Consider the following 27,378-nt stretch of genomic DNA (forward strand, 5'->3'; position numbering starts at 1 on the left):
ACTTGATTTGCACAGTCGGGAATTTCTGGATGGGGCCAAAGCGCCTCCAACGTGGGCAAAGTAGATGTCTCTAAAAAGCTCATATACAGGGATTTAAACAATCAGTGCTTTTGTCTACTCCATCTTTCCAGCTGCATTGCAATTGTTTAATTTTCCAAAGTTAATTATATATTCTGGAGGACAATGAATATGTGCTTCAGATACTCCCAGCATTTATTGTGCTGGTTGGGAGGCTTGGAGAAGCCTTTTGAAGCTCTTTGAAAATACAAGAACAGTAGAATTCCAGTCATTTCCCTATACAAACCTTGAGCAAGTCCAGACAACAGCCACATACTTTCGAGAGAGTCATCACCGGATAAAGAAACACGCAATTTGCAAGGGGGCAAGCCTTGTGCTTCGTAAAGCGTCAAAGGAGAGTCGACAGTGTACAGGTAAGATTTTGCTCTTTGTCGTTTTGCATTTATTACAAGGGTTTCTTGTGCTGAGGATTGTTGCATGGCAAAACACAAGAGTCTTAGCTTTGCTTTTCAGAAGGCACTTTGGGAAGAAAAGCCACAAAGAAATTATTTTGTGCAATTCTGCATATCAAAAACATGGGCATCCTGAAATACCCTTGACTGTGGTGAAGATGGAGTCTTAGGGTGTTGTTATGGTTGCCTTTTTTATTTGTTTCAAATTGTCCATTGCAAGAAAAAGACACACATGCAATGTGTGGATCGTTTGAGCCAGGGCTTACCACTGTATCTGTATTTAATGTGGAGACTTACCTGTGGAACATTATACTGGTAATTAGGGCTACAATGTTTGGATGATGAATCAGTTTGATTAAACCTTTCAAAACATTTCAATCAAGGAAAAAGGTGCCCCCAATTAATTGGAGAGCCACATCTTTGGAATTATAAGTACATGTTACAAGCAGCAAAAGACAGGTGTCATCTTAGCAGATGCTTTCCTACCTCTGAGAGAAAGGTGGCTGCATACCTCTTCTGAGATTACGCTTGGTGTCTGGCACTGCTTGCGCCATCTAGAAGTTCCACGGAGATCATGGGACATCCATTCCCCTCTGATGGAATCAGCTGGAGGAAGCATCAGGGCACAAGACTGGTTGAGAGTGAAGGTCTCCATGGATAAGGTTTGGAGTCAGTGAGGAGCCTTTGGAAGATTTACCCCTCTGTCTTTCTCAAAACAAATAATATGGACAATGTCAGGGGTTTCCAGTCTTCAGCCTGCTGACCACCAGTAGTTGCAAGCTTCCTTCAGGTCATGGTCTGCAGTGTGTCTGAAGATGAGAGGTAGCACATCAGTGGCATGCGGCCAGTGGACTAGGGGGACTAGACTGATCTCTTAAATGTTCCTGTAAATTAGAGAATTAAAGTCTGGGCCTCCTTCCCAAAACCCAGGAAGCTTCTGCCCAGCTTAGGGAGGGAGGCGTGATGCTCACACGCATAATGTCGAGATATCACACACACAATGTCATCTCTCCCCCGTCCCCGATCATCCTCGCAAGTTGCCGCTTACAATGAAATTCATCACATGGCACAGTAGCACTTCCATCCCACTGAATAGTCATATTGATTTTTAATTGTATTTATTCTTTCCCCCCCTCTTATATTGTATTTTATTGTGTGACAATTTGAATTCCATTATTGGAATTCTGTGTTGCACTAAGGCGAGCATTTCTCTTCTCTCTCCCTCTCTCTCTCTCTCCCTCCCTCCCTCCCTCCCTCCCTCCCTCCCTCTCCCCCACTCCAGAGTAGATTGAGGAAAAATAGTAGGGTTGCTATATTTCAAAAAGTGAAAATCCAGTTGTTTAGCTTTTTTTTTTTAAGAAAAGTTGTTGGGCTTTCTTTCTTGCCAAAGTTGTTGAGCTATTATTTTTAAGGAAATTCAACAAAACCTACATGTCCGATATGAGTTGTCTTACGTCCGGATTTTCCTGGACATTTAAGCAATTTCTGTCTGGATGCTGTTTCCAAGAGCCAAAATCTATCTATGGGAAATTCCAGACATATGGCAGCCCTAAGATATAGAGATATAGAGGGAGAAGTGGGGGGGGGGGCATTTTGCTCATGGGAGATCTTGGGCAGGAACTCCCACTGGAGGGACAGGTTAATTGAATGCCACCATGCAGAATTACAATTCCTACAACAGACAGAAAAATCCTGAAATGATCCACCAAGACCGTCAGCAATTTTCAAGTCCCTGGCAGGAGTGGGGAGTTTAGGAACTGAGTGCATCTGGGTGACTAGAGTCCCTGTGTGTATGTATTTTAACTATGTACAGCTGCCTTAAGCTAGGGATAGGTGACTGTAATATATGTGAAGGCAAGTTATTATTTATTTGCTGCATTTCATTTATTACATGGCTATGTGTTGACTTTGTGCATTAAAAAAAATAAACCTTAACAAAAAATAAGGCAGACAGCCAGCCTCCCAGAGCCAGGTTTGATTTACTGATATGCACACCTGCCATTTCGATGGGGAAATGACAGGAAGCTAGGCTCCACTGCTAGGGAATGTGCCGTGAGCTCAGTTTGCATGTTATACAGGTGGGGCCTGCAACAAAATGTGATGTGGAATGCCCCCTTTTCAGGATGCCAGCTTCTGGAAACTTCACACAGTGTTGTTTATGGTAATGAATCTTCTTCTCTTCTTTGGCGATCACTTGTAGCCGAGTAAGATTGTCCTCCATAAACACTGTTTTAACAATGAGTCTGTAAGTGACTGTGGAGGCCAATTCTGGATCCACACATCCTTCCACAGTGGGGACATTGGTTTCCAGGTGGGAGTTGATCACGGTGTGGATTTGCCAAGCGTGCCTTCCTCCTAGCACGTTTCTCCCTTGCGTCCTGAGTTCGAGTGTCTTCAAAGCCCATGACACCTTTGGTAAAGGCTGTTATCCAGCTGGAGCACTCGCAGGCCAGTGTTTCCCAGTTGTCAGTGTTTATACTACATTTTTAAAGATTTGCCTTACTCTCATCCAACACTGGATTCCACAACACCCGTGCTGCTAGGTAGTGAGATTTAACAATGCTTCAAGGCAATGAGCAAAAGTTCCTGAAATTAGTGTATTAAACTGATTCATTCTTGTATAGCTCATTTTTGCTGGAAACACTTGAGGTACTGCATTATCAGGGTGGATAAAAATCAATGATTAAATTGGAAGATTTTTTAAATTTAAATCGGATTTTTAAAAATAGAATGCTTTTGGAGGAATTTTTTTTCCTAAAGATAGTTTTCTATTTAAGTTACATTATAGTCCAAAGGCTGTTTATCAGGAAATAAAGATTTCTTTTTTTATTATGTAGCAGGCTTTATATGCAATGTTTAATTTTTTTGGTAAATGAATTCCATTAATCCATTCACAGTCGTGCTCTTCCAGAGGTTTCTGTAAGATTATTGGGCAGTTTTTCTATCAAGAAGATATTATCACAGATGCTTGTTTTGCAGTTATCAAAAGTGTGAACTTGTGTCTGCAGAGATAATATGCCTTTTTCACAGGAAGAATGTTATAAAATAAACATACACCCCATTGTTCCTTTGCAAATTTATATACACAGAATCAACCCCTTACCCCTAGATTGTTTGAAGTGGAATGTTGTTGTTTAGTTGTTTAGTCGTGTCCGACTTCGTGACCCCATGGACCAGAGCACGCCAGGTAGCTAAGTGTGAAGCAGTAAAAATGAAAGTTCCGCCTTGTGAGCATAATACTCCACAAGTCTTGGGATCTTTGTGTAATAATTGTGCAAGTCAGTTGCGTGCCTGTGCAACTCAGACTTGAGGCAAGTGCTGAAAACCTCCTCCCAATCCCACTGGGTTCCAACAAGTGCACTAACCAAAGCTGTCAACTTTCCCTTTTTTGCGGGAAATTCCCTTATTCCAGCGCCGTTTCCCAATGCAAGAAAAAGGGAAGGTTGACAGCTAGCTATGGCACTAACAATTAACTGTACAGAATAGGCACCTGAATGTAGAAGCAAATCCAAAGGGGTGGTGGAGGTGGAGGAAATAGTAACTGGGATCTGCAGGTCCTTGGCAAGACCTTGAAGTACTTGCCAGTCAACTAATAAGAGTTCACTGGTTCCAGGCCCTTCTTCCCAGGGCTCACCTGACATTGTCCAAACAATAAAGTCTCTACCTGGAACTTCAGTCCTGCAGCAGGAATCCCTGAAGTTCTCTGCTCTAGTCCTTGGTTCCCCTTTTCCAGCTTTCCACCAGCCTGTTTCTCCTCAGCCTATTCTTTCTGCAAGCCTGTTCCAGCCTAGGCCTACCAACTGTATCTTTCCCCCCTGATTTTTATCATAATATTCTCTTCCTGGAGGAGAAAATCTATAACGTGTGCTAAAACTCCCCCCCCCCACATGCATGGATATATACTGTATGCTATAATGTTACTGTTTTAGTTAAATAAATTGTTTAAATTGTTATTAAGGAAATGATTGTTTTTCTCCTTCAATAAAGTACAGCAGAAATGTTGTCCAAATATAAACAATTAACTTGTTAAACCTCACAATAATTTAATAATTATCTGTCTATGTATTTCTAATAGTATAACCAAATTAGTAGTTTTTGATATAACGGTCAAAACTACTCTGAAAATTTATTATTCCAATAATGAAACCTTCATCTGGTTGCAAATATTAAGATTATACCATCAAGAATGAGTTTCTGTAAAAAAATGATTTAAGCCAAGTCTTACTATTGATTTAAATCAAATTGATTTAAATCAAATCCACCCTGTGCATTATACATACCATCTTTCCCATATTGGCTTCATTTCTGCATAGCAGAAATCATCCGTGGCTTCCAGCAACACCATCTTTAAAAACACTAACAAAAAGAGCACATCATTGGTGCTTAACTAAAGCTTGCATGGATTAGCACAGAGGATGCCTGCATAGGGAGAGGCCACACACACACAGAAAGAGAGAAAAGTAATGAAGAAATGCACTTCTCCAAAAAGAACAAAAGAGGGCACATATTAACATAAAGTATGAACATGCCAACAAAAACTTCCAGATGCAAATTTAGAAATAGTGTAATATAAATACTGTTATATATTTTGGGGAGAACCCACCTAAACCATAGAAATTAATAAATGGTAGGATTTTGATTAATTGGGATATGGATGAAAGTACAAGCTGCAGAGCTGTGTGAGACAGGGAATCCCTGGGCTGGTTTTACAAACCAGTCTGGCTGGCTTAAAGGTAAAGGGACCCCTGACCATTAGGTCCAGTCGCGGACGACTGGGGTTGCGGCACTCATCTCACTTTACTGGCCGAGGGAGCTGGCGTACAGCTTTTGGGTCATGTGACCAGCATGACTAAGCTGTCGGGGTTTGGGTGCTGGAGCTCCTCGTGCACGGCCTTGGATTGGTTATGCACGAGGTACCAGTTGCGGGGAAAGTGGCCAGCGTTCCGCGTGCTTTTGAGCACGGTCGCCGGCCAAGCCTCACAGTCTGAAGGATGATGAGTAAGCCAATTGACGACTCCGATGAAGTGTGAGTTCCTAATTGCCTTCTTTAATGAACAGTTGCCTCGTGAAATAAAATATATACCCTGACTCTGAATAAACGGACCAATTTACAGAAAATAAAAATTTTACTTTACTCCCCCCTTTAACCCCAAAGGAAGACAGACACCGGTTGTATCTTTAGTGGCTTCGGCAGAACCCGCGTAGGCTCGTCCCCTAAGCTAAGTTCCCCTAAGCTTAAAGACCCTGCGCGCCCAATCTTCCGCGAGGCTAACTAAATAAACTAAAACCGAAATATCTTCCGCAATTCTAGCCCTAGGCTAAACCTAAAGAAAACCTAACTAAGGCTAAACCGAATGATCTTCCGCGATCTAACTCTAACTAAAGAAAAACCCATCCAACCCGTCCAGCCCACTCCTAGCCCCTTAAACTAAACTTGACTTCAACTAAAACCCAACTAAAAGAACATAAGAAGAACGTGCGGTCTCGTGCTACTCCTCCTGCCTAAGCGGGGTGCCTCTGCCTTTTATTAGGGAACAAACGTGACATCATCATTAGTACTTTAACCAATAAAATCACTGTTGCTGCCCTCCAAAAGGGCGGGAAGCAAGTTTAACGCTCATTAACAATTTTGAACATGACCGGATCTACAAAATAAAGGCGGATTAATCTTGTAAGTGAATCACACTATTCATTCATGCTTTCACTTTCACTTTTGCGCGCAATTATACCAAAAGTAGACCTTGAAAAACCCATAAAATAACCAAATAATTATGAATCCATGGCGGATCCGTGAAACGTATTCCGACATATCATCTTTCTTTTTTTGTTTTAAATTAAATTAATTTTGATTTAGTTATATAAAAAAAAATAGAGATATCATAAGCATTTATCTTGACACAAACATTACCATTTGCTTCGATATAAACCTCGACATGAAAAGGCAAAGCGTCAACAGTGCTGACAGTGTCCACATCAAGACTGTGATATAAACACCAGCAAAACCATCAACATCCACCCCCTTCATAGGAGGAAATACTTGTACAATAATGTAGCAATAAAGTCATGAAAATAACAAACCACTAGCCGAACATAAAAAATGATCGATCCGATACACTGTAAACCTTCTAGGCATATATAAATACTTCAATATGTAGTGTAACACAACAAATCACCTCATAAACATGTATACTTTCGCGTGCAGCGTAAAACAACAAATTACTCCCCAAACACAAGAGAGGACCTGATACAGGTCCAAAATTAAGAATAACGGATAACGACTGCCCAAACATAAGAGAGGTCCCGATCCGGGACCCAAAATTAAAGTATAACTAGAGCTGGGGCTACATGGCCTACCCAGACCCCTCCCCCATTTTTTTTAAATTTTTTATTTGGAAACTAAGGAAAATGGATAAGGAAACATAAAAGGGTTGTGGCTCTGAGGCTACAGAATCGAGGGAACTTTAGATTCTGGACTTACCACAGCGACCACAGGTAACGGGGAACTAGGGTCCGATTCCAGAGAGGGGATTTAAGCCACCTATGTACAAGTGGTTTTCGCCATAAGAGGGGATTTAAGCTACCTACATAAAGGTGTCCCAGCCAGGATGAGGATTTAAACCATCTACGCAAGGGTTTCCAGCGAAACGAGATGGGAATTAAACCAACTACATAAAGGTCTCCCATCAACAGCAGGAAACAGAGTGAAGGGAAAAGCTGGGAACCTGGTTTACTGCCAAAAGGTAGCATATAGAGGGGTATTCTTCAAAGAAAATAGGGGTACCAAAAGGGTAGGACGCCACCAGACTTGACACATATATCTTGAACAAATCCGAGAATGACCAATTCTTTGACCAAAGGAAATATTTCAAATAAGGCATATAAGTGTTACCACATTTTGAACTACAACTTTTGCAAGCACAACGTGGAGATTTAGGATTATTGAAATAAAACATATATGTATAAATATGTCTATGACTAGAACTGCACAAAGACGATGCTTTGACCTTACATAAACATTTCCATATCATCAAAGTTGTGACGCTCTAAATGGAAACCATTTCAGAAAAGCTTTGCATATATAAACATCCATATCATTAATTACCAAGCTATATGGAAAACACATGTAATATGCGAGGCGGATATTTCAAGAAGCATACAAAGGCAAATATGCAATTTTTACAAGTACAATATAAAGTACAAGACAGGTTTAGAACTGCAAAATGGTGTTGGAGAGGAGGATGAAGACGATGAATGAGTTGCCGGTCGTCTTCTTCTCCGACTACACATGACCATGTAGAAGAAATAGTCCTGGAACTCAGGAAAAGTTCATGGAGCTCAGGAAAGTACTGAAACATCGAGTTCTGAAGAAACAATGATACCTGTAGAAGAAAGGAGGTTAAGCAAGCAAATCAAGGTGATCTGCTAGTGAATGCAGGTATTGGAATAACTGGAACAAATCCAGGCAGCCAGGAACCAGAGGCCGCCCAGAGGCAAACAAAAGGCCTAGGCAGTAGGAGGGTAAGGCAAACTGCCCAGAACTCAACTGGTGCTGTTAGTTGAGCACTTTTGAAGAATTGCTGCATTTGACAGGAAGTTGAGAAGTTAAGATCGATGATTGCAAGCTGATGGTTTCTAGGAATGAGGTTAGGGTTAGGAAGTCCACATTGAAGGGGACCCATTGGAACAATTCTTTCGTTGATTTTTCTCAGGTCTTGAAGCAAACGCCATTTTCCACTTTTCTTCTTGATGACGAAAATTGGAGTGTTCCAAGGGCTATTAGAGGGTTGCACACGATCCTGGTGTAGCAGCTCTTTGATTAGGGCCTCTGCTGCAGCGAGCTTTTCTGACGTCAGCGCCCATTGGTCGACCCATACAGGGGGTCCTTCCTTCCATGTGAGTGGAAGAGCATGTACTGGCGCTGATGCAAAGGCCCACATCAAAAATGCGTATGGACAACAGTTCTTGCTTTAGACAATAAGTCTCTACCCCAAAGGGTGATAGGCACATCCATAACAAGTGGACGGAGCTGCACCATGGAGCCTGAGTCTGACTGGAAGGTAATCGGATGCACACTCTGGTGGGCGGGTTCGAAACCTCCGACTCCGAAGACTTCCTGGGTGACAGTCGTTGCCCACTGGTCAGGCCAATCCTTTCTGGCGATCACTGTGACATCTGCGCCTGTATCAAGAAGACCCTTGATCTTTCGTCCACCCATTTCTAAGACGAGATGAGGGCGTTCTTCTGTAATCTTGATTAGCGCCATTGCTGTCTGAGGAGGCAAAGAGTCTACAGGAGCTGTAGGCGTAGAAGTAAGCAAATAGAGTCTGGCAATTTCCAAACCTTTTGTTAGGACACAAGGAACAGTTGAAAATCCTGGAATCAGCAACTGCGATGAATCTGTGATTCGAACTAGGCCTGCAGTCAGTGTGACTGTGGCAGGGAGGCGATCCATCCTAGGCAGGATAAGGCAAATTGAGGTGTCTGGGAATGGACCACGAATGGATGTTGGCAATTGCTGAGCAAACCATGGATTTGAAAAGTAACAGTCCTCTGTTAAGAAGAGTGGTATACCTGGGACAGAAGATTCTTCTTGTTCTTCGTTGGCAGTGTTTGAAGATATCTTTTTGGCTTCGGGTTTTTTGCACTGCTGAAGTTGGCAACTCTGAAGCTGCTTGGCGTTGAGTTGGCAAACTTGAGGTTCCTCTGTTGGTAAAAGTTGCTGATGCTGTTGAACCTGCTGGCATTCAGTCAGTTGTGCATCAAACTGGCAGGATGGAACTTCTTCTTTGACACGAGGCAGTAGAAGTTGTTGTTCCTGATAGTTGTTTGGTTGTGGCGGGCTGAGCTTAAAAGCTGGAGGTGACACAAAGGTGTGGACATTGTTAACTGGAGTGATGCTTAAGCTTCCACAAGAGGGAGCTGGCTCACTCACTTGCATTCTTTGGCCACATGGAAAGTGATCATCAGCTGGGTTGCAACTTGAACACTGCTGTTTCATCAAGGGCAAATGTCCTTCAATGACAGATTGACCTTGATTTGAAGATGAATAAAGCTCAGGAGTTGCGAGATTGATCTCAGTAGGATGTCTTCTCAACGTTGAAGGCAATTCTGCGATCAGAGGCTTGACTGTGATTGCTTGCTGTGAAGCAGGATCAACATCAGCAGGAACTGAAGGGCGGTCAGCAGAAGGTGAACTGAATGCTGTGTTCTCTACTGGAACCCTTTGAATAGGTAAGGCAGATGATGAAACCTCTGGAACCTGAATGCTTGATGAGGTCACATCTTTTCTCTGGACATCTGAAGAGTAGATATCTCTCTGGATCACTCTTTTTTCCTGATGACCTGGATAAGGAGTAGCGTTGTTCACCTTTCTGGGATGGTTGACCTTCATGATGTTCTTGAACTTGCACCCTATTGTTTTACCGGGGCCGGGGCGCGGCCCGCAGAACCGTTTCCCTGAACTGGAGATGAGGTAGGTGATGTGTTTTGTGGATTCAAGCGACAATCATTCGCCCAATGAAATCCTTTCTGACAGATGGGACATCTCTCTGGCGGCTTGGCAGAAGGCCTTGGCGTTGTTGTGCACTGCGACCGGAAATGCCCATCGCCTCCACACCCATAGCACTTCTTGACTGGCGTAGAGCTGTCTTGACGTGGCATCTGTACCGCAGCTGCCAAGAGCTGTGCTTTGTAGGAGTGGGTACCGACATTCTGGCAGACGCGTAGCATCTCAGTCAATGTGGCATCTGGACGAGCTGCAACTGCTGTTAGGGCATTCTTGCAGTCATCATTGGCATTTTCAAAGGCAAGTTGTTTTGTCAGCATGTTTCTGGCATGACGATCTTCTATCTGGCGTTCCACTGCAACAATCAGGCGATCCACGAAGTCCCCATAAGGTTCTTTTGGACCTTGCCTAACTGCAGCGAATCCTGATACTGAGCTAGCATCTGTGCGATTGGGTAGTCTGCGCCAAGCTTTGACTACAATGTCTGCTATGGTGACAAGTGCAGCATCAGGTATGGCTAGCTGTTGATTGAGATTGGAGTAATGTCCTGATCCTGTGAGCATATCTTCTGTGGCAAGTGGCGTTGCACGTCTGGCTGCTACTTCTTTCCACTCTTGCAGGCACAGAAGAGCATCTGTAGGCGACAGGAAGGTGCGAAGAATCAACTTCCAATCAGATGGCAGAAGTCTACTAGTGGACAGTCCTTCAAGTAAACTTCTAGTATAAGGAGCTTGAAGTCCATTTTCGCGTATGGCTTTTCGCAGTTCACGTAGTGTTTCAAAAGGAATGGCTTGATATCTTGCAGGTTGTCCTCCATTAGCACGAATCACTGGAAAGATGTGCATTGGATCAGCACTAAAGTCTATTTGTCCCAAAGCTGCTTCCAAAGCTTGGGTTCTGCAGATGGGCTGCATTGCTGTTGGATCTGTAGGTGGCATCAGTGAGTTTAAATCTTCTTGATGCTTTCCAAATGATGAGCCACTAGATGGTGCTAAAGAGTCTTTGACATCTGGATGCCTTGAAGATGGCTGACTATGAAGACAAGATGGCTGACTTGAAGTTGGATGAAGACAAGATGGCTGACTTGAAGTTGGATGAAGACAAGATGGCTGACTTGAAGTTGGAGCATAAGGTTGTTGGCTCTGTACTGCAAGTCCTGGCATCTGGATCATCATTGTTTGGCTTTGCTCTTGTCTTGGAATCTGCATTGGCATTGGAGGTGCTGAAGGGTTGGTAAATTGCTGTTGTGCTGCTTGCATTGAAGCTTGGATTGCTGTTGATTGGAAATCAGCTTGCTGCAAAACTGGAGCTGCTGGCTTGAGCGCGGCCTGCAGGGCAGCAGGGTTTGCTGGCAAAAAGGCTGCTTGCTGCTGCTGCTGCTGGATCGCTGGCAAAAGCGCGGCTTGCGATGAAGGAAGCGGGACCGTTGCTTGGAGCGAGGTCCGCGGCTGCTGCTGACTTGAAATCGCTGGCTGGTAAAAGGCCTGCGATGACTGCTGAGCGACTGGCGGTGGGGCAGTCCGCGGCGGGGCTTGAAAGGCCGACAGCGTCTGCTGCACCGGCACAGGCGGCAATGAATCTGGCAATGACAAATTGGACAAGGGCGAGTGCGTGTACGACAACGGGGCCTGAACTGGCTGCTGCGAGGGGGCCGAGAATGGCACAACCGCAAGCGGCAGCACAGGGGCACTATTAAAAGCAGTATTTCCTAAATTCACTGTTCCATTAAGCAAAACATTTCTTGGAGCGATTTGTTGAAAGCAGTTTCTTACTTTGCTCCATACTAATTGTACAGGAATTCCGATTTTCGGGTTGGCCATAAATTCTAACCCGATCCTTTCCCATGAGGCTAAATCTTTCGTTCCCTCCTTAGGGACCCAGGGACAAATTTCCCCAATGGTTTTAACTAAAAGCTCTACTTCTGATTCAGAGACAGGGTGACCATTTCTTTTCAAAAGGTACAATAAATCTTCACAAAATTTTACTTGAGCAGTTGAGAGTGAGGAGCCCATTTTTTAAACACTTTTCCAAAACTTTTCCTCCCCCACCCGTAGGCTTCTACTAGGGGACACCGGTTCTACCCGTAGGCTTTAACCGAAAAACCTGGCACCCGTAGGCTTTAGCCAGAAAACCTCCGCCCCCACCCGTGGGCTTCTACTAGGGGCTACCGGCCCTACCCGTAGGCTTTGACCGAAAAACCTGGCACCCGTAGGCTTTAGCCAGAAAACCTTTCCCTCCCACCCGTAGGCTTTTTCGGGAGACACCGGCCCTACCCGTAGGCTTTGACCGAAAACCCTGGCACCCGTAGGCTTTTGCCAGACCCTGGCACCCGTAGGCTTTTGCCAGAACCCTTCCCACCCGTAGGCTTTAGGGAAGACCTTACTCTGCCCGTAGGCTTACACTAAACTCCTTGCCGCTCTACCCGGGGACCCCTTGGGGCAAAATATACGCGCGCGACTTCTATTTACACTACTTTGGGCAAGCGGTGGATTCGCGCTACTGCAGCGAAATCCTGGATAAACCGGGCCGTTATACCTCACCTCTCAATGTCTGTTTCCGAGCCACTTCCGATATGTTGCCTTTAACCGGAGTCTTCGTGGAAGCGATTTTTGACTACGCTTTGCCTCAGAGAGGGCACCACTTGTCGGGGTTTGGGTGCTGGAGCTCCTCGTGCACGGCCTTGGATTGGTTATGCACGAGGTACCAGTTGCGGGGAAAGTGGCCAGCGTTCCGCGTGCTTTTGAGCACGGTCGCCGGCCAAGCCTCACAGTCTGAAGGATGATGAGTAAGCCAATTGACGACTCCGATGAAGTGTGAGTTCCTAATTGCCTTCTTTAATGAACAGTTGCCTCGTGAAATAAAATATATACCCTGACTCTGAATAGACGGACCAATTTACAGAAAATAAAAATTTTACTTTACTCCCCCCTTTAACCCCAAAGGAAGACAGACACCGGTTGTATCTTTAGTGGCTTCGGCAGAACCCGCGTAGGCTCGTCCCCTAAGCTAAGTTCCCCTAAGCTTAAAGACCCTGCGCGCCCAATCTTCCGCGAGGCTAACTAAATAAACTAAAACCGAAATATCTTCCGCAATTCTAGCCCTAGGCTAAACCTAAAGAAAACCTAACTAAGGCTAAACCGAATGATCTTCCGCGATCTAACTCTAACTAAAGAAAAACCCATCCAACCCGTCCAGCCCACTCCTAGCCCCTTAAACTAAACTTGACTTCAACTAAAACCCAACTAAAAGAACATAAGAAGAACGTGCGGTCTCGTGCTACTCCTCCTGCCTAAGCGGGGTGCCTCTGCCTTTTATTAGGGAACAAACGTGACATCATCATTAGTACTTTAACCAATAAAATCACTGTTGCTGCCCTCCAAAAGGGCGGGAAGCAAGTTTAACGCTCATTAACAATTTTGAACATGACCGGATCTACAAAATAAAGGCGGATTAATCTTGTAAGTGAATCACACTATTCATTCATGCTTTCACTTTCACTTTTGCGCGCAATTATACCAAAAGTAGACCTTGAAAAACCCATAAAATAACCAAATAATTATGAATCCATGGCGGATCCGTGAAACGTATTCCGACACTAAGCCACTTCTGGCGAAACCAGAGCAGCACACTGAAACGCCGTTTACCAGTTTCTTCCAAAATGATCATATCCCAGTGTGGCTCGCAATAAGTAACAGAGTCCATAACTTAAGAGGTTTGTGAGGTTGAGTTCCAGCCCCATAAATTTTCTTGCTTGTGTAAGCTGGTCTTTGCCTATTCCTTTTATTTATTTTTCCTCTGGACAATGTGCAAATCTAGTGGGGTGCATAAAGGCTAAAACAATTCTGGCACAGCTGTTCCTGTCCAGGGAAATATATGCAGCAGCAGATTGTTTTAAACTGGAGACATTCCAGGCTAAGAGCTTAGCTGACCTTTGTTCCCCGGCATCCAGTTCTTAAAGATTAGTGGTTTTTGAAAAATGCAACTAGAAAAATAATCCACACACTACTGTAACTTTGATACAAAGGAAGGAAGGAATTTTGGTGTTTAGTCAAATAAACTTTGAATTGACAGAAATTAGATTAATCAACTATTTTTTATCAATTTAAAAAATGTCTCCAGTTAATTGGACAGCTAGGTTTTTTAAAGTATTGTTTCAAATGTAAACAGTTAAAGATCCACCAGTGACAGCAAGTACCAGTACCATCTTAGAAGAGACATTTCTTCTCTAAAACACAGAAAGGAAATCCTCTTTTGAGATGGAAACAAAGCCTTATGAGGAACAGTTGAAGGAGCTGGGTATGTTTAGCCCGGAAAAGATGAGACTAAGAGGAGATATAATAGCCATCTTCAGATAACTCAAGGGCTCTTACATGGAAGAGGGAACAAACTTTTCTCCTGCTCTGGAGGCTGGGACTCAAACCAATGGCTTCAAGTTACAACAAAGGAAATTCTGACTAAACAGGAAGAACTTTCTGATGGTAACAGCTGTTCCAACAGTGGAACGGACTCCCTTGGGAGGTTGTGGAATCTGTTTCGTTGGATGTTTTTAAGCAGAGGTTGGGTGACCATCTGTCATGGATGCTTTAACTGAGATTCCTGCATTGCAGGGGGTTGGACTAGATGACCTTTGGGTCCCTTCCAACTATACAATGTGGGAATGTTCAAGGATGCAGGAGAGGATATGTTGTTTATTAAATCCTATTCCAACTCGTGTTAACGAGTACAACAATATCAGCAGAGTTTACATTCCCCTTTTAAACACACACACTGGATGCGTTGCTCAGGTTCGCTAAAACCTCTATAATAATACAGTGGTACCTCTGGTTATGAACGGGATCCGTTCCAGAGCCCCATTTGTAACCTGTGATGTGTGTAACCTGAAGTGCCGCATGTGCACATGTGTGTGATGCAATTTGGCACTTCTGTACATGCGTTTGTACATGTACATGCATGCGCGAACCGCCAAACCCGGAAGTAACACGTTCCGTTATTACCGGGTTCGGCGCATTTGTAACCCGTGTTGTACGTATCCTGGAGCATTCATAACAAGAGGTACGACTGTACTGTCCTGGTATTTTCCCCTTATTCCCCCTTAAAAGATAAGACACGACACAGTCTTCTATAAAGGTATAAAAAGTTTACTTACAGACATCCTGTTCACAATAGGATCCCAGAAGGCAGACTTAGCTTAGTAAAAGTAATACACTTGGAGACTATCCCATAGGGAGATGGTTCCTTCTCCTCTCTTAGCCAAGAGAGCATCTTTGGCTAAGAAGATGTTGCTTCCTTGAAGATCAAAGTCAAAAGAGAGAGATGGCATCTGGCCCTTTTGCTTGTGTTACCTGAACATAGGTGAGGCCACACCCACCTCCAGTCACATGTAGAGGAAGTCTGTCCCGGCCCAGGAGAAACAGGAAGTTCCGACTGGCTGGACCAGACATCCCCTTCTATGTCCACTCCAGGGCTGTTGTACTTGACTGCTTTTGTGTTTCACATCCCACATACAATTCAATGATTCTATGTGCTTGCTGTGATATTGTGCAAACCTTTCTCTGAAAAACCTTCTTCAGAACATGGGGTGAGGGGTGGGGATTGGACAGCTGTTTGTTTTAGCCATAGGAAAACTTGTGCAGATATCAATCAATCAATCAATCAATCAATCGTGGTTTCTCGATTGAGTGCCACCCTTAAATAAAACAAGGCTTTGTTTTCTCTTTCATTGTTCAAATCCGCATACCACAGAAGCCTACATTGTGTGTGTGTGTGTGTGTGAAGTGTAAGTGGCTTCCATTAACCTTTTCCCCTTGAACTGGCTGTTGTTTGCATGCTCCAGTTGATTTAAGAATTAAAATTTAAAGTGTGGGGTGGCATGGGGGAAGCCAAATCATAGAGTCGTAGAGTTGCAAGGGACCCCAAGGGTCATCTAGTCCAACCCCCTGCAATGCAGGAATCTCAGCTAGAGCATCCTTGACAGATGGCCATTCAGTCCCTGCATAAAAACCTGCAAGTAAGTTGAGTTCACAACCTCTGGAGGGAGTCTGTTCCACTGCTGAACAGCTCTTACTGTCAGAAAGCTTTTCCTGTTTAGTCAGAGTTTCCTTTCTTGGTTCCAGTCCTATCCTCCAGAGCAGGAGAAAACAAGCTTGTTCCCTATTCCCTCTTTCATGCAACATCTCTTGAGATATTTAATGATGGCTATGATATCTCCTATCAGTATTTTGCTCATGCTGTGGTTCCAGTCAGAAGCTGTCCGTGGCAGTATGCCTTTGAATGCTAGTTGCTGGGAATCACAAGTGAGGAGATTCTGTTGTGCTTACGTCCTGCGTTTGGGCTTCCCATTGGCATGAGGTTAGCCACTGTGAGAACAGAATGCTAGATGGCATTGCCTACCACTGGTCTTATCCAACAGGGCCAGACGCTCCCCTCTTCAAGCTGTGAGAGACCCCAGGGGTTTCAGCACTTACCCAGTTTTCTGTTTCCTTGGAATAAAGGTCAGTAGAGACTGTAATGTTTTTAGAATGAATGGTTTTATATACAACCTGACCTGAGCATAGGATGTCTTGCAGCTAGCATTTCCATTAGTTACAACTCTAGATCCAACACAGAGCAAAAACCTGTCTCTCTGCAGTTTCTCACCTGCTTTTAACTTTACAACTCTGGCTGTTGTCAAAACAAAACAAAATAAAAAAATTCCTTCCAGTAGCACCTTAGAGACCAACTAAGTTTGTTCTTGGTATGAGCTTTCGTGTGCATGCACACTTCTTCAGATACTCTGGCTGTTCCTCCTACATACCAGCTAGGTGAGTGGGATGAGGGAAAGGCCCACCCATTTGCTTCAATGAATGGCACCCCACAACTTCTTTGTATATGCTAAATCGTGGTACTTAACTAGTCAGCCAAATCCAGTGCCTTGTTTAACAGGTTCCACAGCCTCTCCTACTAGATTATATCCCTTACAGCACGGGTGTCAAACACAAGGTCCGCGGGCCGAATCTGGCCTGCCAGACCTCGTCATGTGGCCTGTGTAGCCGCCGCTGGCCACAGGCGCGGAGGGAGGCTCCGCGCCGCCCGGGGCGGCAGCGCAGAGGAGGCACCCCCCTGGGGGCGGGGTGCCGTGATGTTGCGTCGTGATGTCACGACTGAGTGTGCATGTGCACTCCGTCGCTGGGCTCCCGCTGCTGCTGCCGCAGCAACTTTGCAAGCCCTCTGAGTGAAAAAGCGGCTGGGGCCTGCTGCGCGTGATCGGCAGCTGCCCCCAAGCCACCTTTTCATCCGGTGGGCTCGCAAAGTCGCTGCGGAAGCGGCAGCAGCAGCGGGAGCCCAGCGGCGGAGTGCGCATGCGATGTTGCGCGTGCGCACTCCATCGCTGGGCTCCCGCCGCTGCTGTCGTTCTGCTGCCGCTATCAGCGGCGATGCTGCGAGCCCGCCGGATGAAAAGGTGGCTTGGGGGCAGCTGCCGATCGCGCACGGCAGCCCCCCCCAAGCCGCATTTTCACACAGAGGGCTCGCAAAGTCGTTGTGGAAGCAGCAGCAGCAGCGGGAGCCCAGCGACGGAGTGCACACGTGCAACATTATTACAAAAAACAGTAAAAATTGAATGCAGTGACAATAATTTATGATAATAAAGAGTGGACACATAGTCTTACAGATACAACCGGCCCTTTGAGGGTGACCAAACTGCTGATGCGGCCCCCGATGAATTTGAGTTTGACACCCCTGCCTTACAGGATACAGGATCATAGGCCTGGAGGGGATCCAAGGAAATCATCTGTACTGGACTGCCCCCCCAAGCCCATTACACTTGACACCCCCTCTGACTCATAACGTTATGTTCTTAAACCCTGGAGAGACATCAGATTGGACGGATTAGAACACTTCATGGAGGATAAGGCTCTCCATAGCCACGAGTCATAATTTCTGTGGTAAATTTCCACAGTCAGACAGCATGCCTCTGAACAGCAATAGCTGAGAATCACAAGCACATCATCCACCTTCCGAAGGGAACGGAACCCTGCTGCGCAGCACCTGAAACATTTTCATGACTCAAAATAAGTGGGGAGCACATAAAAATTATAATGAAGCCCATTGGGTGCCAATTTAAATGACACAAATGGCATTAAAATGTCAGCTAGGCTCAGGCTCCCTGTGCTGCTCTGGGTGCTAGGCCAGGAAAAAATATATATATATACACTAAAGGTTGCCCTAAGGCAGGCAGCTGCAGTAAGCCCTGCCAAGGCACTGAGGCTGTGCCAGCTGCCCAAGGATGTCAGGTGTGGATGCCAGCCCTGTACAAATATAGATAATAAAACTTTATTGAACTGGAGTTGGACCCCATCTGCACTATGCATTTAAAGGCAGTATCATACTACTATAAACGGTAATGGCTTCCCCCAAAGAATTATGGGGAATGATGGACCTGGCACAAGACTCTTCCGCGCACCAGGCCTTCTCCAACTCCCATGAACGGCGATGGGGGGGGGGAGGAATAGGTGGCCACAATCCGCAGCCCTCTTCCCTCTGCTTCCTTCAATGTGAAGCCATTCTGATTAGCGTACCTCACCAAAAATGGGAATCACTGTGACAAAAGTGAGAAGCCATGATGGCTTAAGGGTTTCCATGATGGTCCTGACATTTTCGGGGCTGCTAGACACTATGCAGTCCCTCTTCCCAGGGAACTCTGGGAATTGTAGCTCTGTGAAAGGAACAGGGTCCTCTGAACAACTCTCAGCACCCTTGACAAAATTTGTCCCACGATTCTTGGTTTGATACTGTCTAAAATGTATATTGCAAACGGGGTCTTAGTGAGTTTCCTACAAAAAGCAACATGGCCAAGGATTGGAGAAGCAGTTAAATGGGTATGATTGTTGGAGGAGAGGTAGAGTTACAAGACCAATACTAACTGCAGCCTCAAGAGATTTCATTCATCTTCATTAATACAGACCCTTCTGAAGAAGTGTGCATGCACACGAAAGCTCATACCAAGAACAAACTTAGTTGGTCTCTAAGGTGCTAATTTTTTTAATTTTGTACAGACCCTTCAAGTATCCCTATTTTCCAAGCACATCCCTGATTTAGAGAAGCCATTCCAGTTTCTGATTTGATCATGGAATGTCCCACTTTTCCGTAAAGGTAAAGGGACCCCTGACCATTAGGTCCAGTCGCGGACAACTGTGCGGTTATGGCGCTCATCTCACTTTATTGGCCGAGGGAGCCAGCATACAGCTTCCAGGTCATGTGGCCAGCATGACTAAGCCACTTCTGGCAAACCAGAGCAGTGCACGGAAACGCCATTTACCTTCCCACCGGAGTGGTACCTATTTATCTACTTGCACTTTGATGTGCTTTCGAACTGCTAGGTGGGCAGGAGCAGGGACCAAGCAACAGGAGCTCACCCTGTCGCGGGGATTCAAACTGCTGATCTTCTGATCGGCAAGCCCTAGGCTCTGTGGTTTAACCCACAGTGCCACCTGCGTCCTATCACTTTTCCTTAGGATGTCCCTATTTTCATTGGAGAAATGTTGGAGGGCATGGAGTTATCCGATCCTGAAGCCATCTGAAGGCAATCCTGTATAGGGAAGGTTTTTTCCCCAAAATGTTTAATGTTTTATTATGTTCTTATATATGTTGGAAGCTGCCCAGAGTGGCTGGGGCAACCCAGTAAGGTGTGTGGGGTATAAATAGTAAAATTAGCATTATGGAATGGGACACCCCTATTTTCATCCGATAAATGTTGGAGGGTATGCTATGTGCACATTATACCTATAAAGCATATTCAGAGCACATTTTTCTCCTCAAAGAATTCTGGGCTCTGTAGTTTACCCTCACAGAGTTGCAATGCGCAGCAACCTTAAGCAAACTACAATGCCCAGAATTCTTTGAGTGAAGGAATGTGCTTCGACTGTGCTTTAAGAGTGGTGTGTGTACATAGTCATACTGTGATGGGGCTTAGAGATGAAGTGGGGAGGATATCTTAAATGTGTTGCAGCATTTCTGCTTCAGTGGCAGCCTTCCGTTCTTTCATATCCTGAAGTCGCTGGCAATTAACATAATTAACTATATGTTGCACATTTTTTCTTTCAGAAAGAGCTGCCACCTCTTTCTTGTCATCTTGCAAAGCTTGCCTTGACTTTGCACAGATCGTTCAAAGTAGTGGTTCCTTTGACCTTGCACCGAAAGATGGACTTGGGTGAAAACTGGGACTTGGATGATGCCAACTGGCTGACCCATAGTGGAATTCTTCATTTGCTCAATGCTTTAAGAGGTATGGTATTCCAGATGGCTGTTAGATGTTGCTCACCTCTAAGGATGGAAGGATCTGCCAGTTTTGATTCTGTTGGTTTCTCATTTTTTTCCAATCTTAAATGCAGTTCACCACATTTTGCAGCAACATGCAGTTTTTTTTAAATAAAAAGTCCTAATGAAAATTTTTCGGCATTTTATTCCACCACCCCCCCAATAACTACATTCTTATATGTTGTTGTTGTTGTTGTTCAGTCGTTCAGTCGTGTCCAACTCTTCGTGACCCCATGGACCAGAGCACGCCAGGCACGCCAGGCCCCTTCATGGATCACTGCCTTGTCGTGGCAAAGGGGCTTGAATTACTCAGGGAAGCTATGGACAGGTCAAGACATTCTTATATATGGCTTGACTAATTTACACATTTTTGCAAACAATTTCCCCTAATACTGTATAAGGCATTTTTGTATATTGTTTTCAATGATTTCATTTTTATGCATATTTTCCCCTAATATATGCATTTTTGCAAACATTGTTCAGTTGTTGTTGTTGTTGTTGTTTTGGACAAGTGCAACTTTGAAAGGATAGCTCTTTGCATTTCATAGGTTATATTGAATTCCATTTTTCCTCCCAGGCCAATAGTGGAGATCAGAGGAAAGGAGAAATAACAGAACGGTTAAACACTATCTCCCAGATACCTGCTTTCCTAGTCTTTCCTACATGTCTGTTAAAATAAGTTGGAGATCCTAATCGCAGATCTCTTGCTGAATTACATTTAGGTTAGCATTCAGGCTGACTGTATATCCAATAATAATGAAAATAGCAAATAACAGTTGGCTTTCTACATGTGTAAGGGGCTTTTTGTCGTGAGGGTCATCTAGGATGGGAACCAAGGTGTTTACACTGTGTTGCATTGAAGGAAGGATTCTAAAGGCTCACAGAGATAATTAGTAACCTTTGGTAGCCCTATTTATTATTAAGAGTTGTCCTATGTTAAGAGTGGATTTGTTCCTTAGGATCCCTTTCTCCACTGTTAATCCCATTCCAATACTCTGCAGCAGTAGTCAAAACAAAATAAAAAATAAAAAAAATCATTCCAGTAGCACCTTAGAGACCAACTAAGTTTATTCTTGTTATGAGCTTTCGTGTGCATTTGAATAAGTGTGCATGCACATGAAAGCTCATGCCAAGAACAAACTTAGTTGGTCTCTAAGGTGCTACTAGAAGGATTTTTTTTATTTTTTATTTTGCTTTGACTATGGCAGACCAGCACGGCTACCTACCTGTATCTACAGCAATATCTGCACCAGTAGACATTGCACCTTTTTGTTAACCAGGGGTGGTGAACCTATGGCAGATATTTGTGGGACTACAACTGCCATCATCATTGACCATTGGCTATGCTGGTTGGCGCTGCCAAAAAGTATATGGGGGAATACAGCTTCTTATCCGAGTGCACATACAGGCAACTAGTAGTCTGGTCCTCTGACTCTTTCATCCATGGCTTTATAGTAACAGTATATGAAGCAGTAGACCAGGGGTCAGTGAACTTTTTCAGCAGGGGACTGGTCCACTGTCCCTCAGACCTTGTGGGGGGCTGGACTATATTTTAAAAAAAATAAAAGAACAAAGAACAAATTCCTATGCCCCACAAATAACCCAGAGATGCATTTTAAATAAAAGCACATATTCTGCTCATGTAAAAACACCAGGCAGGCCCCTCAAATCACCCAGAGATGCATTTTAAATAAAAGGGCACATTCTATTCCTGTAAAAACACGCTGATTCCCAGACCATCCGCGGGCCAGATTTAGAAGACGATTGGGCCGGATCTGGCCCCTGGGCCTTAGTTTGCCTACCCATTAAGTAGACAAATGTCTGAATGGGGCCACTGACTTCGAATCCCAGTGGGTGATCTAGGCTTCGTAGCTCTTTCTCGGCCTAATTTGCCTCAGAGTGACTGAGAGAAAAATATCAGCTAAATCCACAGCTAAGGTTTTTTTGGAGGGGTGGGGGGAGGAGGGAGGCTAATATAAAGAAAGAAAACAGGCAGGGAGACCGTTGTTTTCTCCATGACACCATAGGCAGATAAAAATGTTGCTGGCCTGATGAAAAAGGGGGTGAAAAAGCTGCAAACAGGTGCAGGGAAAAAGTGAAGATTAACATTCCCCCTGCACCCGGCTTTATCCTACCAAATAAGAAGTACTCTGGCTCCACAAATACCTATGGACTATGTGGGCTGCTTTTGTGATTACTTACTCCACATTCAGAAGACTGTGGCATTTTGTCGATTTATTCAATTTGGATCTGGTCATTACTATTTTTATTTTTTTTGTGGGAGGGGGATACAGTTTCTAAAACACAGCCTAAAAAAAAGGATGGAGAGTTAATGCCTATTAGGTTTGCAGAATATGCCTGCTTTGGTTGCCTAGCAACCAATGTGAGGCAGGCAGGCTCGGATGGCAGAAAGGGGGCTGCATTGACGGAGAGGAGGTAGCTGTGTCAATTCAGGTGGGTAAGAGACAGGAATGCTCCATTCACTCGTCACATCTGAAAGCCACAGATGGCTTTTTCAGAACAAACTTTGGGTTCCCTCAATGGAAGAAGATGGCATCAGGGAGGCGTTGCCAAAATAAGGAGGTGAGAGTCAACAAGGAGGCTGCGCAACCATCTATCAGATTATTAGGCCAGTGCAAAGTTTGTGGGCTGATGAGACCGAATAGCATCGTTCTGCGATGGAGATGCTTTTTCCTATGTCCAAAGTTTATCGTCATCATCAATCAAATCAGGCAGTGCTGAATTTAGGCATGGTATGAGGGGTGGTCCAAACTAAGTAGCTAAGAGAGAAGACATTCGCAACTGCCACTCTGCATCAATTATGACAAATGCCATTACTCTGGTTTTTCAAATGGTTTGTTTGCTTCTCTTCCCTCCCCAGACACAGAGGCTTCCAAAGGTGATCCAGTGATCTTTGGTGCCCATCAGATAGGTAAGTAAATATCTTTGGAATTATTCGCATCTTTTGCAGTACAGTACAGTTTTGAAATGTTTTAGGCTGCAGTCCTGTATACACATGTACATGAACTCAGTGGGATTTATTTCTGAGTAGATGTGTACAGGATTCACTGTTAATAACTGGAAATATAAGATAGCTATATTTTCCTGTGGGGTTTTTTTTTGGCGAGTTTTTAAGGGCTGAGCAAAAATGGCTTCACGGAAGTATTCACTCTGTTTGCGTGTGGTGAAATTGTGGGTGACATTTTGCTGAATATTCTTGGCAGGCGGAAGTAAAATTCCGCAACAGAAAATTCTGAGGAATTCCTGCTCCCTTAACATTGAAACTCCATGGTTACTTCATACTCGTGGATGAATGAGCTAGGAGAGCCAGGCTGGAAAAGGCAGGAGCCAAAGCCCATTGCTTCCTTCGCTAATATTGAGAAATATTAAAAACTGGATCAACAGATGCACTCAAAACTCATGGGGGGGGGCAACATAGGGGATGATATCTTGCTGAATGTTATCCAGGGGAGGACTGCAGTCATCTAACAAGAACAACTTGAAAAAAGGGCATTAAAAAAATTATTGTCAAAAAATTATTTTCTGAGAAATTTCAGCTCAGCTCTGTCTTGCGATGTGAGATTTCTGCCACTTGGAAGCTTTAGTCACCTGTGTTGGAGCTTTAGTCACCTGTGTTGGAGCTAGCTTGCCCAAAGAGGCTGTACTTGTAGAACTGTGGTGGCAATTGACCTCTAATCAATACTAGCCCTTAACCAAATGGCACCCCAGGCAAAAATGAGAACGTTTGGTCTCCTTTTCCTTTTTCTAGGTTTTGGATATCTTGTTATTTTTTGTTTGCTTTCGTAGCCTACTGCACAACTTGGATGCACGATTTAATCAAGATGTTGTACATTTTTCTGTGAATAGTAATAATCAGTAGCATAATATTAACGTAATGTTATCTGTGTGGGTTAGTGTTGTCTTTGCAAGCAAATCTGTATTGTTTGTTTCAGGTGTTGAGTGGGTAGCCTGTGACAATGGCACCCACATGATTTTCTCAGTTATCATTTGCTAAATCAGTCTCAGTATGTTATGCAGATGGATCCTACATTTGGGGCGGACTCTGCTTCTTCTGCAGCTGCAGCTCCACCTGACTGGAAAATATTCCTAGGAAGAGAGGTCAAAGTTAGATTGAAATTTTACGATGTCAGAGCGTGCCGACATAGTCAATACACTATGTGGCACTGCCTTTGAATCATAGAATGATCACGTTAGAAGGGATCTTAAAGATAATCAAGTCCAACCCTGCCCATGCAGGAAAAACATTGCTACAAGTGATTGGATGGCATACATTGTGTATGCCCTCAAATTCCAGCAGTGCCCTTCAGCTCTCTATATTGGACAAACAGGCCAAACCCTATGCCAAAGGATAAATGGACATAAACTTGACATCAGGAATCACAAGACAGAGAAGCCAGTAGGAGAACACTTCACTCTCCCAGGACATTCAATACAGGATCTCAAAGTAGCTGTCTTATTACAAACAAACAAACAAAAAATCAGAAATAGACTTGAAAGAGAAGTTGCTGAATTACAGTTTATCACTAAACTGAAAACTATGGAAAGACCTGGTCTTAATAGAGATATTGGATTCCTGTCTATTATATATGCAAATCATCTGCATACTATCCCTTGCTTTTTCCTGTAGGACTAATTGCAGTCGTTAACGTTAACAGGTTTACCATACCCATTTAGTCAATCACCCATCCCCCACTACTCTTCTGAGAAAAACACCACCCTGGTGACTTCTGTTTCAGTGTATCTGAAGAAGTGTGCATGCACACGAAAGCTTATACCAAGAATAAATTTAATTCGTCTTTAAGGTGCTACTGGACAATTTTTTTAATTTTAGTTTCTTTTTAAGGACTCATGAACATTCTTCAGCTTTTCAATGCAAATTTATCTGAATATGCACATTTTTTTGTGCAGTGCCCATTTCCACAAGCAAAAACACATTTTTGTATGCCATTTTTCACTAATATGTGCATTTTGGGGCGCGCTTTCCCCAAATATACACATTTCTGTGCACGTCATTTGGAGAACTGCATAGCAAAATTCTGAGAAGTCTGGATTTCGAAGAATAACTGTGTTTCAGTTTGCCTATTGGTCCATAAAATACAAATTAGGTAGGTTTGCATTGAAATGCAAACTGAGCCATTCCTGCTGGAGAGAGTCTGAATTCTCAGCTTCTCCCCTAACCCAACAGAGGCAGAGCAGTTGCAGTAATGATCCGTCCAGTCAGTATCCTGTAGAGGTCCTCTGCAGCTGATGCAGAACAGAGCCAGATGCCAGTGTGGACGTGCACAAAAAAAGAGACAGAAGCTAAAGCCTTTGTGATTTTCTTTGCTGCACAACTAGAAATCCAATTCCATTTGATGTTCTTTGAAAAACAAAAAAATCTCCCCCCAGCTGTTTGCTCAGATTATTTAGTGGCCATCCAGCTGTGAGAATTGGCTTCTCCCCCCCCTTCCCCCTCTCATATTCTGACCTCATCTGAGCTTGGAATGAATCCAAGGAGCCAGTGCTGTGGCTGACAGCATCCTCTGTCAGAAACAAAAGAGGTCAAATTATTAAAAGAAAGTAAGAAAGGGGTGCTCTTCACTTCCAAATAGAGAAAACAGATGTGCGGTGACATTTTTTCGGTGCTCTTTCCAGCAGCAGCCCTTTACGTTGGGAGAAGGCGCATTAGGCGGATATGTTATAAATATGTACATTCATCACCATGGCAAAAGATCTCGTGGCGGCTATTAATTTTAGGGGTAGAATACAAGGTCTCTTTCAGTGCCTACCGGATTCGGGTGCCAATGGGCCATGTGGTAGCAAGGCTTGCTTTAAACACTTCTTGCAGACGGAACTTTGGAGCTACTGTGGGACCCGGCATGCAGCGAGGAGCTCCTTTGACTCTTTAACGCGACGCAATTTCATCCAGCAGATTACTTTTACCACGAGTTGTGCTGCGGTGAGCTGTGTTTCTCAGGGATGGGGAAATGAGGTTTGTGATTAGTTGGGAATAAGCAGCACTCTTTCGCTAGACCCGTGACGGGATGGAAAGGATGGTAAGTGACTCTTTTGTTGCCACCCTCCAATTATAAATGTAGCTAGCAAAATGTTCACCATTAATTAGGGTAGGGAGGGTATGTACTGACGGAGAGATTTTATATTGCAAGGGCCCCCTGAGGATTCAATGGGCAAAGCCAGCCCTATCATTAGGTAGTGCTTGGGCAGAAGATGACCTTTCAAACTGTTTTTGTGTTTTTGGAACAGCAGTGCTGTTTCCATTCATTCATTTGAATGAATGAATGAATGAATGAAAAAAACCCTGTAACAAATAGTTACAAAACACTGCTCTTTTTCAAATATATTATTGAAAGTATTGTCATGAGTGGGGGGAGGTTAGTCTGAATGCTAGGGCCCTCTTCTAATTCTTGGAATAGCCAGGCTAGCTTCTTCTTGAGGTGATAGCCTGGGTGATGGACCATCAAGGGAACAAAGGAAAGGGCTCTGTGCAAGATGACAAAAGGGGCAGAGTTGAGAGATGAGAATGAAATGGTGTGAGCTAGAAACTGGAAGAAAAGCTGCCGACTGGGAAGCTGGAGAGACTGGGAAGCTAGAGAGAGTGATGCTTGATTTCCGTTTGAATCCAAGGCTGCAGCTATGGAGTATTGAATTATTAATACTGCGAACCCCTCCATCATAGATTCAGGTGGTATATATGTGTAGAATCATAGAATTGTGGAGTTTGAAGAGACTCGAAGGGTGATCTAATCCAAACCCCTGCATTGCAACCTCTGCTTAAAAACCTCCAATGACCAAACCTAAAACAGCCTAATGAGGACTGAGCCTGAACATACTGCACACACCCCTCCACAAGAAAAAATAATATTGGGAACTGTAGTCTGTTAAGGGTGCTAGGAATTGTAGTTCTGTGAGGAGTAACCTTATACCCACATCACACATTTAAAGCAAATTTAAAACATTTGGCTTTCCTCCGCCCACCAAGAAACCTGGGAACTGGAGTTGGTTAAGGGTGCTGGGAACTGTAGTTCTGTGGTGGGGTCAACTACAGCTCCCAAGATTCTTTTTGGGGAGAAAATGTGCTTTAGATATATG

General features: G+C 44.1%; 1 protein-coding gene across 3 annotated transcripts in view; it reads left to right on the forward strand.

The window, feature by feature from the left end:
- Positions 1–240: 240 nt before the first annotated feature.
- The window catches only part of AMOTL1 (angiomotin like 1), a 75,832-nt gene continuing 48,694 nt past the window's right edge, over positions 241–27,378 (forward strand). The window contains exons 1-3 of one of the 3 annotated variants that reach the window (XM_033146141.1): positions 241–431; positions 20,056–20,236; positions 23,150–23,200. In XM_033146141.1, coding sequence (XP_033002032.1) covers positions 20,152–20,236; positions 23,150–23,200 — 136 coding nt within the window. In that variant the 5' untranslated portion in view covers positions 241–431; positions 20,056–20,151. The other 2 variants (XM_033146144.1, XM_033146143.1) reach the window with 2 other exon arrangements.

This window comes from Lacerta agilis, chromosome 4 (assembly GCF_009819535.1).
Source record: "Lacerta agilis isolate rLacAgi1 chromosome 4, rLacAgi1.pri, whole genome shotgun sequence".
Classification (NCBI taxonomy): Eukaryota; Metazoa; Chordata; class Lepidosauria; order Squamata; family Lacertidae; genus Lacerta; species Lacerta agilis.